The following is an 18,728-nucleotide window of genomic DNA, read 5'->3' as shown; positions in this document are numbered from 1 at the left end:
CTGGCGTCAAATCACGACCAATTTCATAATTTATCAAGGATACATTCTTATCATATGATTTATTTCCATATTTAGTAAATAAGGAGATTTATTACACCGGTTTTTTTTGTCATTAGTCCCATCTACATTTCACTTGCGCATGATCAGTTGAAATCGTAGAACAGCTACGGGAATTCAATTCAAGTAAATTGTGCAGAGGGAGAGAGAAGGGGGGGGGGGCGGAGGAGGTACGGGGTTGTGGAATGTTATGTTCACTCTTTTATGATCATTATATATAGCTCATTATGACTAATTTATCTCAGATCTCGTATATGTTAATGTTTAATTAAGTGTAACTTACCTTTCTCCGTTTTTCTCTTTTTCTAATTAGTATTATTATTTTTTGACCATTTTGTCCGCCGCACAATTTTCATTTTACCCATTTTAACTATAATTGTCTCTTTTTACGCTCGGTGCACCGTATGGCCTTATACTCGTTTTTGTAATAAAATGTATCGTGTGTCCTTTCTGGTGTTTTTTTCTCCTGCTCTTTTACCAAACTGTAGTAGAATCCTGAACTCCTTTTTTTTTCCTTTTTGCCTCGAGGCATTCATCGATTCTTTCGGGAAAATTAAAATTTCGGCATTTCATCTTAAACTTGCAGCTCGTCCAAGCGAACTGCATTTTCTCACACTTTCTATGTTTGGGTTGTGGTCGCGGCTCAGACACGAATCTAAAATTCAATTATTCACTTTAACGGGAACCCGAGGTACGAAAATCAAGGCATGACTTTTCCTAAATAGAATACTTAAAAATAATTCTCAACGACTTCGTCTATGATTTTTGAATGTCACTTGAAACTTCCGCGCCAAGGGCGTCTGTATACAGCCGTACTTTAGGTATAATATTACAATGGCTATGTAACGTATATAGTTAATACACTGGGCTACAGATGCAAATGCTTAGTTTATTCATTTTAGTTATCATCACAACCAACTTGTCTTCGCTTTTCTAAATCACCAATGACCAATCTTTGACATTTTTTTTGAAACCTTTTACTTGAAAGATAAAATGTTCAAATGAAATTTTATTACCAATTTTGAAAAATATGTTTTTTGTTTCAAAAGACTATATATTCCGGCTTACATAATATCTGATTAACTATATGTAAGTTAAGGTCTCGTGCTACAAACTTGTGACTCATCACTGCATTGGTAAATTAATATTAGCTAACGAACAATCGGTGTTGGGATGAAAGAGATGAGAAAGTTATTTTCGATCGATTGATTAATTGTAATCATAGCTTGATCAATATAACATAAGCGTTGTATGATTGCGGCAAACAAACCGTTGATGTAAGTCTGTGCTTTCTAATTGTTGGTACGTAACGGTTGCAACATATAAAGCGATTATATTGTGTAAAAGACTAAAGAAACTGGTCGTGTTTTTAACGTTTCCAAATACAGAAGGAGGAGGCTGTGATCAAGAAATATTCAGGTACTTTGTATACACCCGGTATAAGTGTTGTCGTTAAACTACTATGGATTTCATCGGATGTATACACTTGTCCTAACACAGGTATCAACGGTGGCGACATAACGTTAGGTTTTCCCACGAACAGACGCGCCAACACGTTCATACAATATTCTAACGCCTGATAGTGTCTTATTCAAATAAAGAGAGAGCGAGAGAGAGGTGGAGGGAGAGTCAGTTCTGACATATTATTTTTAAATCGTTTGTAACAACTCCATTTAACTTACTTTGCTAACTACAATCCATACTGTGACCCAAATTCCAAAGTGTATACGTATATTGCAAATCGAAGACCGATATTTTGTCTTCTCCATTTTCTAATTGTGTCTTTTGAAACCTATATTCGGTTCACATGAGGTTGCCAATCGCTAAGTCTTATCTCTCAAAGCAAAGTTTTACAATCCATCACAATCCATCAAACTATCTCACGGGACATTTGCGTTAATATAACTCACCCCATCTCCAATTCCCCTCACGGGTCTCTAGGAGATGGGATATTTTCCGGTTGTGAAACTATTGAATGCCAAAAAGCGGAATTGAATTTTAATTACCACTACTCTGCGTGAATCAAATGTAATATCTACTGATGATGAATATACTTTTAATCATTGGATGAATGCCATACCCAAGAGTAATATATATGATCCCATTACGCAATCTTCCCAGAAGATTACAACATTTGCCATTTTCCCTTTGATTTTTTTTATCTATTTGGCTTTCGTTTGGATATTAATTCCATCAAATTTCTTTTATTATTTATTATTAAAAAATAAATCCTAAATATGAAATAAGTTTGCTTAATATCTTTGCTTCTTTCTGCACTATCATTTCGTCTTCATCAATTTGACATGTGGAGATTTTATGAAGTCTCTCAAATTACCTAAAGACGATAACTGTGTTGTTCATAAAACGTTAGCCGTTTTGGACTGTAATTTGAGATTTTCAAATAATGGTATAAATTGGTTAATATTCGTGTTTTAGTGCAGGCCAAAATTGTTGTTAGTCAGTAATGATCTTTCTTAGTAGTAAATTAACTGTTCACGTTCGCCTTTTAAATATCGCATAGTGTCTGTTAATTGCATACCGTATGCTATCCCCATCGTTGCTTTAATGACATTAAGTAGAAGCAGAAATAAGTCCATTTCAGATCGAATCTGTTAATATTGTAACTGGGTGCCACATTTCAAATATAATATAGGTGCTGCAATTCTTCTGATACGTGATGATATTACTAATAATATCCATACATATACAGGAACACACTATCTTTAATATCATATATGCCTCGATATTTGTAATTTCTCAAAATGTCATAATTATCACCAGATCATTGGATCATTTTTCTTTAACTGAAATTTGACTGAATGATTGCTTTTTCTTAGGTATATAATTCATACCTTGTTCCGGAAACAGTAAACAAAATTTACAGATAAACTATGTTGACATCATCAGCTGTTGACAAAAATCGTTTTAATGCAAAAGCAAAAAAACAATAACAACAACCCTGCAATCAAACGCAACCAGATGAAGCTAGCATGTAAGTATGTATGTTTCTTGAAACTGAGGTCAACAACAACCGTTTAATATTGCTTGATGAACATTATAGGTAAGGTCTATGTGGGAGGAATTCGAGACCGCAGGACATATATTGGAAGGAGGCCCCATCAGTATATAAATGGGGAAGTATGTGGCCCGGAAATGTGCATGATCTATTAACGTTAAAGCGATTGTTGTGTTTCGGCGTTGATATTACACAACCACATACTACGTACCTTCCTGCATATTGTTTTGTTTGCTTCACTTATAAGTTTAAGTACTGTGAAATTATAAAAAAATAACATTTTTTTTCCTGTAACTGGTATTTTCATCAATGTAAAGTGCCATGCAAATTGTCTTGTATTATTAACGTGGAACTAGATAATTTAATAAATGGAGAAAGGCATATCAATGATAAAAAGTATCATCGATACATAATGTTTATATAACATATATATGAAACATATTTGGAAAAGTATATCGAATAGCATATATACTTATAATCGAAAATATCACCTGGTTTTGTCCGTTGGGGAATATATTTCGCCGATTATACACATTTCTATCAGTGAGTAGCAAGCCTAGACTAGCGTTGTTAGTATAGCTTACGATGATGTAATGAAAGCAATAAGTCAACTTTTTTTCAAGGTAATCAAATTTCTGTCTGTAGACACCATACTATAATGCTTAGATTATATTAAAAGAAATGCAACATTAATACTATTGTAGATATAGTCCTGCACTGTACACGTATGTATATAGTCAATACAGCGAACGGTATCAACCGAATATGGGTAAGCTGGCATAGTGTTATAAGTGTTCAATATATAACAACAATAAGAACATGAACAGGAAGTACAGGAACGGTAATATTAACAGTAGCAGTAACAGTAACAAGAGCAACAATAACAACAATAATAAACACTAAAAACAAGGAAGATATTCACGTCATTTTCAATAATCAAAAGTGTAAGTTTAACAAAGGTACTGCGGCAACCATTACTCATTCACACTATTACTATTTTAATGATTCAATTGTCTCGTGTCGTAATGCTGTTATAGTAACTACTGCAACCCTTTAGTTTTAGTAACCGCTACGAAAAAGTTAAATGGCGGTAGGAGGACAAGGAGGGAGTTAGATTAAATAGATACCAAGGTGCATTTCCATAGCTGTGCAACTAGCCTTGAGGCGTACACAATATCTGTACTGCAGGTATTTATATTACATTAATCTAATCTGCATATTCGAATTTTCGGCGATAGAAGATTGTTCAATGACATAAAAGTTAACATTACTAAGTAATATTAAAGTGGCAGATATGTTGGTTTACGACATTTACTGGGGTCCTAAGATTACGAGATACCAGATGATAAAACCCCGGGTATTTAAAATTGAAATCCTGCATGATTTTGTTAATGGTTAAAGCAGACAATCTTATACTTAAAGGGACACTTTAAATCCCACCCGGGCTTCAAATGGGTATCGTTAAAGAGATTGTTAAACTTTTCTTTCGGAGTGATGCTTTGATTCCATATCTCAGGAATTATGATTTATTTATGAGTCTCATCTACTTTTCTCGCCCAAAGTGTCATTTATAGGACAATAAAGATATTATGACCAATGAATGACGAGGGGAATAATTGATATTAAGTGCAACACCCCGGAAACAGCTAAACACGAAAACAACATTTTAGCATCCATGATATAGGACACTAATCACGAAACAAAATAAGTATAGAGCATTAAAAAAGTTTATGCTGCAATCAGATTTTTTATTGTAGCTCCTAACGACGTAACTTTTCGTCAAATATGTTGGTGTTCGAAAGATCTTATATATATCGTAGGAAAATGAAGTGATGTGGGAAAAAAAAACTAAAGTTATCATGCAACCACACTAGTTAAAATCAGTCTCTTGTTAGGTAATATCTACGTCTGTTGAAAAAAATCTTATGGTATATTTCTTTACATCGATATGAACTGAAACTTAACAATTTCCTTATAAAAGGTAACCAACGATTGTGGCTTGCATGTTTGAGTTTGTGATGACGCGAGTTAAGTTTATATATACAGGCAGTCACTGTTTGAATATGTTACAGCGCTGTGTTATATTCATAGCAGTATTTTCCTCTTCTCGATTCTCAAGTCAAGTCAAGTCATTAGTCAAGTCACGTGATTTGCTATCTATCCTTAGTCAAGTCGTGTCAAGTCAGACACATTTTCAATCCAGTCAAGTCATCACATTAGTCAAGTCAAGTTCAAATATTCTGTCCGAGTCAACTCGACTCAATATTTGACTTATACTAGACACTTCAGAGCTATAGCAGAATACATTTATTCCCTTGGTAATCTTTCTGTAGTACAGTGGTCACATTTTCGTGCACCGAGGCGCCTTTTCATGGACTGTAAGTATACCAACTAAATTTTTGTTCAACTTAGTTTCATGTGAATTTAATTCTTTGTGCGCGCTCTTCAGCAAACATTGTACTTTCAAGAACTGACTCGCACCTTCAATGTTGAACCCTTTGTTGCTGCTCATTACTTCTAGTAGTTCCTCCATTCGTTTTGCATAATTTGCATAAATTAAATTGATATCAAACAATGACACCAGTATTAGAAAGCCGGTAGTGAACAAAGAAAAAGGTATTGCGGTTTATGAATACGTTACATTTATAATTACAATTAAAACATTGTTACAATTTGTATTTGATGTTGGCGTTTTTCCATCATTTTCGAATAACCACTGTATAGCTACTCTGTGTAGAACAGCGGTCACGTGACCAGTAAAATCCCTTCCACCGACTTCAATTTCACTAATGAATTAGCTACAGTGTCCAGCACGAAACTATATTATCGATTCACGCAGATTCCAAATCAAACATTCTCACCAGCCGTGTACTATAGAAAGTACTAGCACGATGTCCGTATAAATCGATTATTCACCTGAAAACGTGGTAGCCGCACAATTATAATTTTCTAAAGAGGAAACTTTGTGATTAAGGTACAAGGTGAAATGTACACTAATCGTTGCCAATTGCCAATTATACAGTTGCCCTGGTCAGAATCAATTTGCATTGAGAATACGTTTTTTAAGTTGATATTAGATACATATGGAGCCATGTGGTCACTAGTTTGGGCCACACGTGAACTTTTGTTCAAGTGTAAAGGATTCATAACAATTATGCAGAATAAACAATCAGAAAATCGTTTCAGCGGACTGCAGAATCACATAGTAACACAAACTTCCACATAATTATGTAGACATATATTAACAATGAAATTTCGTCAGAATGATAACTCCGTGACATGCACGAAGATCTGATTTGAATAATGCATGTTTGTATGTTTGTATAAAAACTGTGAATTTTAAATTAGCAAGTTTCAACAACTGCAGTGTTGCCAGCATAATAATATGTTAATGTCGACACATTGTTGTCCGCCAAAAGTTGAAACCCAAGTCTTGAAAATAATGATTTTATTATCAAACAAAATAGGCAGATCATCTTTTGTACTACCTGGTATATTTCGTTTGATGTTTTTTATTGTACAATAGCAATTGTACTATTAGCATAAGCAAACTCTCTTCTGAATAATTGTAATTCTAACACCGAAATTTGTTAGTATGCCATGCATATTTACAAGCAACAGCTTTCAATAACCAGAGTATCGGCATCTCTTTCAACAAGTAATTTGCATGATAGACGCAAACCATTTGAGTAAATTAGTACAGTATTTGTTACAACTTGAACGGATACCGTCATTAGTAAATCAGTGTTTGATTACTTCCACGAAAATCAATACTGAATCAATCATGCCTGTTTGCTTTGTTTAACTAAATCCATTACCAATAAAGTGCATGGTGACAACTTCAACCGCAGATGGTATGACTTGCGCTAACCTGGAATCGTGAGGTGCAAGAAGATGTGTATAAAGGCCTGCGTAAGGGGACAATAAATATATATGTAGTAATTAGATACATTATCGATATATATATATATATATATATATATATATATATCAATATATATATATATATATATATATATATAAATAAATACAATATAATACATCTGTTGCGTGCCACGTAATTTTCTTCATGCAATAGTTTACAATACACGTGGACATAAGGAATAATGAGACTATTAGTAAATCGTGTAAGGTTATAGAAATAATTGAAAGCATAGGAAATAAACTTGCAAGTCTTTTTCACTATGACAAAGAAACAGAATATGTTAATATCATCTTGCCAAAAATATTATACATGATATCTATTCGTCGAAAGACTTTGCTTAATAAATCCTATTTTACCACATGAGAAATATAATCATACTAAAGAACTAATCACATACAACGTATAGTATTTTAGCCCAAGAAAGGGATATCATGTAAGATCCCTCACACGATACCAAATACATATAGCTTAAACTATAGCACATGCATTATGTGTCTATTGATGCCAGCCCACCCCCCTCCCCACCCACCCCCCAAAGAAAAAATCCATTTAGTCTCTGAAAATCATAACAGAATGCTATTTGGGACATTCTTTAATATACGTACACAAATTGCATGATTAGCAAATATAATATTGCCAAAATGCATGGCTGTCTCTTATTAATCATAATTTTGGTCGTTCTTCAAATGATCTTTGTCCATCTTCAATCTACAAAGTGTAAAAATGACCATCAAGGTAAGACGATAATTAAGGAAATTCTCTACTGAAGATTATGCTTACTACATGATGCAGCTACCCGACCTAGTTTATTCAATCTACCGGCATATTCTTCCACTGGTCGCAAATTTCATTTATTACATTACACAGTGACTCCATGAAATTCAAAATATTGCGCTATTCCTATATACATTGCACACGATAATATAATGCAAGCTGTTTTGTCAATTTAACGCATTCACAAAGCAAGGATCCAAAAACCATAATTGTCTACACAAAAATTCATGAGATGAACATGACCTTCGAATATATACGCATGGATACTAATTTACAGTGGGAAACTAAAAAAACCGTGTAAAATAGCAAAGTTATTACCAATGAACAATGGTTAGCTTATTGAATAAAAGTTCGCACAGCTGTCCTGTGGATCAATGTTTTTAGCACTTTACCTTGGAGCGATATTTCATCTAGCTTACACACTATAAGGTAAATGTGTATTGGTAGTATAGTATTTATGTATAGGTTTTATTATTGTGGGGGAAAAACAGACGTCATTCAAAATTCCATCCAAATACATTTGATTATTATTCTGCATGAACAAACAAGAAATATATGCATTAGTGATCTAGAGTCTTTTCCCTTCATTAACCGTAAAAAGGCCTGTTTTGAAACAAAATCCTGTAATTTTTTTGGAACAATTCTGTTCTGCTGCAATGAAGATAAACTATAGCAGTAATGATGAGTCTATTTTATCTTGTGACGTATAATGCTGGTCCGAGGGCACACAAAACTACAATGAAACTCATGTTGAGGCGCCTTTATAATGGTACGGTGACTCATAAATGAGGTTCCAGTTGGAACAATGCAGCAATGCATGTCTGCATATATATATCACATTGTTTTCACAGTTGAAAAATAACGGTAAATATTAATTCTGGGGATAGTTCTGTGTAGTTTTCTGCCAATCTCCTGAACATCTTGGATGAACAGGAATAGAAAATTATTGATAACGTTATATATATATATATATATATATATATATATATATATATATATATATATATATATATATATATACATATATATATATATATATATATATATATATATATATATATATATATATATATATATATATATATTCAAGACCGTTACCGTCAATTATTTCGTAAAAGCATCATGCATAATTCGGAAGAATTAATTTGTATGTTAACGTTGTTTGATTCTGACCAAATCATGTTATATTCAAACATAATTGTGGATACCCCTCAAGGTCACTATAAGAGACTTATGACATATAATCACAAGGCTATCTATGTATTAATACAAAACAGAAAACGATATGTCTGACATTATGTAATGTATTGCTAAATATACTTGCAAATATATAAATTGTTGTTGGTTATACCTAAACTCATGGTTCCCGGTTGGATTTTGAGGTAATCTGTGATTTTAAAAACGCAATTATATTAGTGTATACTTTATACTGACTCGTCTGTCGTTATTATACACACATGACAGACATATATAACTTTTTGTTGTATCCTTGTAGAATAAACATCTTTTGAATAAGTTCTTTTGAGTCCAGAAAATGTTAATTTTTACTTGGTAGATATGTAGATATTTTGTTTCTTGCGACATTTCTGAAAAAGCTGGGATTAGTGTTAATTGCCTATTGTAAATCCAAAATATGAATGGTGGGTTAGACATTGTACAGCTATGTCGTTATTACCATCGTGTGTTGTTATTACTTATCAATCAATCGATCAATCAATCTATTTTTCGACTGTGTAATTATCAATTGTTCTTTTCCGTTCCTCGTAATCTTTTGTCTCGTCTTGTATTGTCATGCAGATTAAGACAGAGTGCGAATCGGATAAAGAGAACGTTTTCCATAACAATACTCCTTTTAGAATTGTATCGATAACAAAGAGGTTGACGTAATTAACAGTTATCGGCTTTTACATAGAGCAGAATTGTACATTAAATGTCGAATGGAATAAGCTGGAACCCAAAGCAAATTCTTTAATTTCTTCAAAACATATTTTCTTTTATCTTAGGAATGTTGCACTCACTCGCTGTGTCACATGAATACCCATAATCTTTATACCTTATCACCATTACAGATGATAAGGTTACATGCAAGGATTTTTTTCTTTTTTTTTTTACTTGTATATACTTGTTATGTATTCGTTGTGTATGCGCGCGCGCTCTTGGCATGTGTGTGTGTATGTCGGTTTGTGTTATATGTGTTAGTGGATGAGAATGTACCAATTTTGTGTCCTTGGAAGGCTATAAGCAGTCGATTCACACAGAGATGACAGTAACTACTGTAAATCTTAAAGTTTTGTACCACAGTAAATACTGGATCGTGCTGACAAATCTGATAAATCGGTAGCATGTGCTATTAGGTTTTCAGTTAGAACTGAGGATATGTGTAATCCCAAACAACCGGATTTGTTGGAATTACACACATCCTCAGTTCTTACTGTAATCCTAATAGCACATGCTACCGATTTATAGCACGATCCGGTTCTTACTGCGGTACAAAACTTGAAGAATTACAGTAGTAACTGTGTTATCTGTGTGTATCGGGTGCTATAAGCTATGATGTGTTTCACAATTGGCAATTGTTTCTATGACCTACTGACAAAGCGTTTGCCGCGTTGTTGAATCACCTCAGGCAATCTACAAAATTAACCTCGCAAAAAGCTGGGAACTTGACTCCTAGGCGATTTTTATGACCGACCCAGCAAAATAAAAATGCTTGGCATATTTATGATGGTCTGTCTCGATCAGATACCAAGAATTAGAGGGGAAGCGAATCCATACAGTTTATAATAAAGAGCGTTGATTGAGTAGTGTCTTCAATAAACAGAAAACGGAAACAAAGAAGACAACAAAATCCTCCAATTGATCAGTAGTAGTGGTAAATAGTTTTGATTAAAACAAAAACTTATCGAAATTGACGGCATAACTGTTATATAACGAACAAACTCCTTCCAAAAAAAAAAATGCGTACATCATTCTCTTCTGTCCTGGTTGTGTAAATGTGGATACGAGGGCATATCTGAATAACCGTGAAAGAATATTTGTATTTCACGAACAGTTGCTTAATTGTGAGTTACTCCATTCATTTACAAAAAGGTCATACAGGGTCAAAATCTGACTTGAAATAATTCAAACGTAACTTTGAAATAAATTTATATATATATATATATATATATATATATATATATATATATATATATATATATATATATATATATATATATATATATATATATATATATATTTATTTATATATATATTTATATATATATATATTTATTATTTAAATTATGTGAGAAATTATTGAAAAAAGAAAATACTTCACATAATTTAGATTAGCCCAATTCTTCATTTGCAAGTTTTAATCCTTGATAAGGTCGTTGAACAAAATATTTTATGTAGAATACAGAGAGTTGCCTTAACCAGTCATATTATTCAAAGGTAGAGAAACACCTTGACATTTAACATATGTGGCAAACAATTTCTCAAATATATATAAATAAATAAATAACACACACGAAATGCCTAAAAATGCACGCAAATGGGAACTATTTTGCCATAGCTTGTGTGTGTCTCAACAGAATTTTGTTTTAATGTCTCATCCACAATGAATAGTTTACTGGTTTTTCTTCTTATTTCACGATATGCACATATAAGTTCATTGTCTAACAATATTGATAAAGTAGCTTCCATTTATATGTATGTATATATATTTGTATATATGTATGTATGTATGTATATATATATATAAATATATATATATATAAATATATATATAAATTATATATATATATATATATATAAATATATATGTATATATTTATGTATACAAACGAGAACATCATGTACATACACATATACAGTGTCATACAGGAAAGTTATTCAAATAGAATATTCGATTTTTCTCCAAATGTAAATTATTCTGTGCTTAGGTTTCTTTGAAGAAGAAAGCTTCTCCTTCTTCTTCTTTTTATTAATTCCAGATATCTTTATTTCGTCACTTCCTTTCTTTCTGTATCGCCGTTTTCTTGTGTAAGATGATAAATTTAAAAGATGCGAAAACTAGTACCTCAAGCTCGGATAAACTCAAAAGCATCAAGAGTATGATTTGTGTGTTGATTTGACATTTAATTCATCTTGGTGTCATAGCGCATATACTGTCTTTTCTTAACGTTTCTTCAATACGGCTTGCATATATCACGTATACGACATCCTTTCTTTACCTCCTCCCTCTCTAAAATTACAAAAAGAACCGAGGAGAAATATTTTTCACTGTTTCCTACAGTACAATAAAGAAATAAACCATCACGAATAATTCATTATACTAAGCCTTATTACTTCCATCTCTAGATGGGTTTCATTTATAAATCCATTTTGGACCAATTTATCATTTGTTACGGTTTGTTTACACTCATTCCTTTGGGAATTTACGACCTCTGTACGACAGCGTAAGAACAAAGCCCAAAAAATGTAGGCTTTTATTTTCCAACAGTATGTAAATACGTGGGATTTAATGCACTCCTGTGTGTGAATACCGTGTAGACGTCCTCAGTTATAATACAAAACATGATACCATTATGTTCAAACGCGTTTTAAATTCTCTTAATTGTCTTCCAATTTTATGTAATATCATACATCAATATATAGCATATCAGATACATTTAAGATTGTATTGCAGAAAGTGTCTTCTGGTCTAGCAACATGATTTTATGCAATGAAATGGTGGAAGTAGTCATAATCCTTATACAACTTTCTTTAATGAAATGAAGACAACATTATGGTCGTTGGCACTTATGTAAGGTTTTGATTGTCATATTTGCAAGCCATGAGCATGTGACCAGATGCCATGGTTAACTCTGCCTTGTAGATATATACTTATATCAGATCTCTAACGTATCGTTTGATGTGTATATATTCGAATCTAATTATACATGCAATAATTGTGAACTACATTCGAAAAATGCTTGTATATGCTTGGCTACCATGTATTTCTGCTTAAGCAAGTTCTAAAATGTCATATACGTTTTTAACCATATATATATATATATATATATATATATATATATATATATATATATATATATATATATATATATATATATATATATATATATATATATATATATATATATAATAGCCTGGAATTAGATTGTTTGTCACATGATTTTCTTTGAGACATATAAGTGGGCAGCACTAGTAGGCCCCCCTATATGTAATATGTGGTTTCCTTCACAAAATAGTTGTAAAACTAGGAAAATGTGTTAGACAGAATGATGTCTGTGAAGGCAATAATTTGATGAAGTGATCATACTGCTGCAGTATGTGCTGTCTATTTCAGTATAAAGAGGCAGTTCAGCGTACTAAGAACATCGTTTAATATCCGGAGGCGAAAATATGCACCTAATCATCTTTGATAATACAATATTTGTCATTACAAGCAGAAGTTAAGCTAGAAGATTTCTTCAACATCAACATCAGCCTGGGATGAACATTTGGGTTAACGAGCCCTGGATTCCTACGGCATTACGTTTTAGTAACCTTGAGGAGCTCTCTCCATCTCTCTCTCCCTTCATCCCTCTTCCTCTCTCTCTCTGTTTTCCCTGCAATCTCTGGTAGTCATTTTCTATTCCTCCCAAGCATATTTCACATTTTCTTCATACTCAATATTCAGTCTTTTAATCAAACGAATCAATTCATAACTTATCTTATTTCTCCTACCCGTCTCTCCTTTCCCCTCGGAGGTTTCTCTTTCGTTTTGTGAATACCTTTGAGTTAGGGTAGACAACTGATCGATAGTAGGAAAGGAAAGAAGATAGAAAAACTCGGCATGGGAAGTAATTGAATTTGGTTTCTTCAATGCGCACTTCTTCTTAGCTAGCTACGTTGAAATCACAGTGTGTCAGAAAAAAAAGTCCCCTCAATTTGGCAAGTGTTGTCACCAGACGAGCGCGCTCACACGCAACATACGAAACTTGTTGAAATGAGATGAAAACAGAGAAATACGGTTTAAGGGAAATTTGTGCTATTAGGTATATTAGTCGATAAACGTGTCAAAATAATTAACTCACTTGGATAACATGTTTAAAGAAAGGTCATGCATATACCTTAAAAATAAAATCCTTTTGTTTTCGCGCCGTACATCGCATGTGCTTGATAATCAATACGATTTGCATTTCGTAAAATAAGTCATAAAGGAATTAAATATTCAGATTTCTTTATTTCAAATAAGTTAGATCTATAGCATGATAGCAGTTGAAGGCATCATCAAGCCTAAGCTGTTTACCACTACTAATCAACTCTATTTCATTTAGCCTAAACACCGCATCATAACAAGAAAGTTGTCTAGAACTATTTTTCTACCACTGAAACAGTTGTTATATGCTACCAACATTGCTCGTTTGATTGCAGGAAAAAACATCGCACGTTTTGATTTTGATTTGCGTAGAGAGTTTCAACGAAGGAGACGTAGTGTTCTTTCTCCCACTGTAGGATTGGCTTTCAAACCACCCTGAAAAGTCAGCCTTTGGCATATACGTTAACCTGACAGGTATATTGTCTTGGTAAAGGTCTATCCTTCTGATGTTGAATGTTACATTCAATAACCTGTCTTATGTCGAGAGTGCTTTATTGATCGTTCACGTGCATATTTGATGTTGGTTTTACCCTTTATTCACAGGTTCAGATACATCTAGAAAGGGCGAGGAACTATTTTTCCAGTTAACAAAAAACTACCACTCACAGGTGCGACCGGTCCTACGCGACAACGAAACAGTATTGGTTAATTTCAGCCTCTCAATATCACAATTAATTGATGTGGTAAGTTCTCTATGAATTCCAAACTGATGACGATTCTTTCTTCCTATTGTTATAGACTGAGATGAATCTCTTGCATGACATAGCAACATTGCAATATGATTTTGAACATAACTGTATTTGGTGCTTTGATCACTTAATGATCGCTTTCTTCCTTTTCGAGAACAGTTTGTCTTAATATATGCGGCATAATAAAGCAATAGCCTTTTGTTTCAGTTTTCTTAAAATATAATGTATCTCAATTTTGTCTGGTAATTTAAGGAGAATGAAGAATGTGACGTAAATAAACTAACGCTTTATCATTATTAGGAAAACAGGAAGACTTTCATAAGGAAAGTCTGATGACATCATTTGACTATGGTTTTTGACGTATCTATCAAAGCCTCCGTCTAAGGGCACTATACATATAACGCTTAGAAGGGGTTTCCGCGCGTGTAGTCCGTGTACAATATTGAAGGTCTTTATCTTATTTCTAGAGCGTTTGTTGTTACTCTGTCATTGAAGCACACTATATTTAACGAGCTGTAATAAAGTCGTCTGCTACATATGGAAACCTTATAACAGTGAACATTGCTAACTTCTTCATTCTTCGTTGTTTGCTGCTCATTAAATGCATTCAAATCCACACTGACTGTCGAATGTCAGTGGCAGCGTTCAATGACATGTTTTTCAGCTTCTTATCTTCTCTCCTTCTTCATCTTCCTCTTCTTCATCTTCTTCATTTTGTAGGATGAACGGAGTCAGATCATGACAACTAGTGTTTGGGTTAAGCATGTAAGTTTATTATTTTTTTTTACAATTATTAATATTTTCTTCAAACCTAAGAAAGACCCCAAAATTTGAACGACTGCATTTAAATTACCTTGCACTGTCGTGAATATTCTGTGATAAATTGAATTAAAATGCAGAAGAGATCCTTTTCATGTAACAAAACGTCTACAGTCTGACACCATAGCTAACAATGTTATCATCTTTGTTGTATAACTATGTAAGTGACATCAGCATTTTTTCATCTGCTCTCCCAAAAAACCACAATGTTTTGTTAACTGTATTTGTATGTTTATGAATAATGATGTGAACAATTCACGTATGTTACAAACTATAGTTTCTAATGGTTTCTGTTACTATTTTATATTTATCGATGTTATATGGGAATCATGATTTTATATAAACACGCTGGTTGATAACAGTTCGTTTATTGATTACAATAATTCATTTTTCTTGTTGTCAAGTTGAATTCCATGTAGTTAAGTTAGCACATTTAACTTGTTATTTTTTTTCTTCAAAAAAATTGTTACAGAACTGGGTAGATGTTTACCTAAAATGGGATCCCAAAGATTACGATGGCATAGAAGTCATACATATTCCTGCTGCCAGATTATGGAGACCAGATATTTTGCTATATAACAAGTAAGCTGATTGGACCAGGGAGTTGTTATGGAACCATAACAACTCCCTGATTGGACGTATCGGCTTATTACGTCATGCACCTCTTTTTCATTTTCATTCATTTCATAGTAAACCAGCAACATTAACAAAAGTAATATATATATATATATATATATATATATATATATATATATATATATATATATATATATATATATACATATATATACATATATATACATATATATATACATATATATATCTTTAATCACGTTGTATTATCACGCTGACATGTACAGCTATGGTAAAATTGGCCCGAAGAGGGATCATAATATTGGTACGTATATAACCCTAGTGCAATTTGAGAAATTTGAATAGACTTTTATACAAAATGGGTCAGATATATATGACCGAAGAAAGTCTCGTACATGTATAAATTAATTTCGGGCAATTCTTTATTTCCACAAAAACTAGTCTGATAACTGTATTAAAGGAACAATCAACAAACAAAACGATTTTGGGACTCAGTTTTATCTTTTATCGTCTCTAAACTGCCCCTCCCCCGCCCCGCCATAATGGTCAATGGAAATCAGGAAATGATCCCCAAATACATTATATTATAAACTGAATACATCTAAAGTATGTTAGTTAAGAGCGACTAGCAAAAATCCTTTAATTGATTTGGAGGGTAAATAGCATATCGTAAGGCTATAGAGTTGTGTACCCACTTCAATGAGCTTGTCTTTAAAGCATTTATCCCTTCACTCTAAAAATATGAAACAACCCTATACGTATAAACCAGGAGCATATCAAACAAACGGGCCTGAAATATCTATAGTTAACACCGACAACAATAGAATCAAATATATATAGATATATATTTCGAAAATGTTCGAATATAAAAATAACTTTAACCTTCCAATATATTTTTGTGTTTCTGTTTCCAGTGCTGACGGTAATTTTGATGTACAGTACATAACAAATGCTATTGTAAACTACGCTGGAAAGGTCACGTGGTTTCCACCAGCGATTTACAAAAGTGCCTGCAAAATAAATATCGAACATTTTCCTTTCGATGAACAAAACTGCAAAATGAAGTTCGGACCTTGGTCACATGACTCTTCAAAGGTACGTTTTTGGAGGGTCGACTGACTGTGTTGTTGGAGAGCGGAGTTGGATAAAGGGGGGGGGGGGTGGCGGGGGAGGAGGATGGATTCTGCAATATATTCAGAAAGTTGACCTGAATTGATAATACACACGTCACCCCCACGTTTCGTTAAGAGTCACGTGGGGGTATAATGATATAGTTTTCTAGTCATGAATAGTAACAACTAAATACTGCTGTCGCGATATAAGGATGTCTATTCCATGGTCATATTTCGAAAGCGTCGGACCCTATGCAGCTTTCAAACAAATCCTTCGTATAAAACGTAAAAACAAAAAAAAATTGATTGTAATATTTCTTTTCACCTTTTTTTGTCAAGATTAACATGACGTGTGACCGAACCATCGTAGACCAAGAGGACTATTGGCCAAACGGGGAATGGGAAATTATGGAATCGCCCGGTCAAGCTAATATAGTCGCCTATCCGTGTTGTCCGGACGAGTATTATGCGGATGTGACGTATCGGTTCATACTTCACAGGAAGCCACTCTTTTACGTGGTCACGTTAGTAGTGCCGTGTCTCTTGATCTCGTTTTTGACCATTTTGGTGTTTTATCTGCCATCGGACGCACAGGAGAAAGTGACCCTGTCAGTCTCCATTTTGCTCGCTCTCATCGTGTTCCTCCTGTTGATTCCAAACCTTATTCCACCAACATCGACAACGTTACCCCTGATAGGGAGGTACATGTTGTTCACAATGGTGCTTGTGACGCTATCCATAACGATCACAGTAGTGGTGATTAATATCCACTTCCGAACCTCATCTACCCATGTAATGCCCATGTGGAGTCGCGTAGTCTTCCTAAAATTTCTTCCAAAGTTGTTATGTATAAAGCGTCCAATGCAGGAGAAGGGGAGCAAGAAGAAGTATAGAGCCTTAAAAAAAGTCAAGCCGCCATTTTCGAGCATCTTCACATCCATCAGTTCTGTATTTAAGAAGGAGAAAGAAGATGAGAAGCCGAGCACGTATGTGTTAGAATCTATAACTCCTTCTCTGTTAGAGGAAATTGAGAGCAGAGATCGCGAATTTGATGAATCGCTTGGCGGGAAACCACTTCAACAGGACTGTATGGAGATCATCGATAATATAGAAGTCATAGTTAAACATATGCAAGCCGAGGATGAAATGGAAGAGGTTAGTGTCATCAAGTTAAACATCAAAACAACATCAGATTTGTCCATGGCGTGAACTATGATGCAATCAGTTTGGATTAAAAGCATTTGTATAGTTATTTTTTTTTTCCTTATTAAGTCTTTATCCATCATTTTGAACATATGGCGTACTCGGTATAGTTGAACACAGTATATTTAAGAATTTTTATGATATGTAACACCTCAGACTGTTTTCATAGTTTTAAAATTATCAACTTAGCACGTTTAATGGTAACATGCGTTCAAATGTCTTTCTGATTATAATTTGTTTGAAAAGGGTGTAAGGCAATATTTTCGGGCGTTGTGGTCAAGTGGTTAAGGCAGTGGACTTGCGATCTAAGGATTACAGGTTCGAGCCCTGGCCAGATCATTGCGTTGTGTCCTTGGGCAAGGCACTTTATCTCCATTGCCTCTCTTCACCCAGGTGTATAAATGGGGACTTG

At 33.7% G+C, this 18,728-nt stretch overlaps 2 protein-coding genes across 3 annotated transcripts in view; both read left to right on the top strand.

Moving 5' to 3' along the window:
- The window catches only part of LOC139980529 (uncharacterized), a 290,788-nt gene that overhangs the window by 86,080 nt on the left and 185,980 nt on the right, over positions 1-18,728 (top strand). The gene's annotated exons all lie outside the window — the stretch shown is intronic.
- The window catches only part of LOC139980827 (neuronal acetylcholine receptor subunit alpha-3-like), a 43,243-nt gene that overhangs the window by 21,330 nt on the left and 3,185 nt on the right, over positions 1-18,728 (top strand). For both annotated transcript variants that reach the window (XM_071992778.1, XM_071992777.1), the window contains exons 2-6: positions 14,443-14,582; positions 15,309-15,353; positions 15,880-15,989; positions 16,916-17,096; positions 17,453-18,268. In XM_071992778.1, coding sequence (XP_071848879.1) covers positions 14,443-14,582; positions 15,309-15,353; positions 15,880-15,989; positions 16,916-17,096; positions 17,453-18,268 — 1,292 coding nt within the window. The remainder of the gene's footprint in view (positions 1-14,442; positions 14,583-15,308; positions 15,354-15,879; positions 15,990-16,915; positions 17,097-17,452; positions 18,269-18,728) is intronic.

The sequence above is a fragment of the Apostichopus japonicus genome, chromosome 15 (genome assembly GCF_037975245.1).
Source record: "Apostichopus japonicus isolate 1M-3 chromosome 15, ASM3797524v1, whole genome shotgun sequence".
NCBI classification, from domain to species: Eukaryota; Metazoa; Echinodermata; class Holothuroidea; order Aspidochirotida; family Stichopodidae; genus Apostichopus; species Apostichopus japonicus.
Note: the sequence above shows the minus strand (reverse complement) of the source record. Positions and strands in the feature narration are given on the sequence as shown.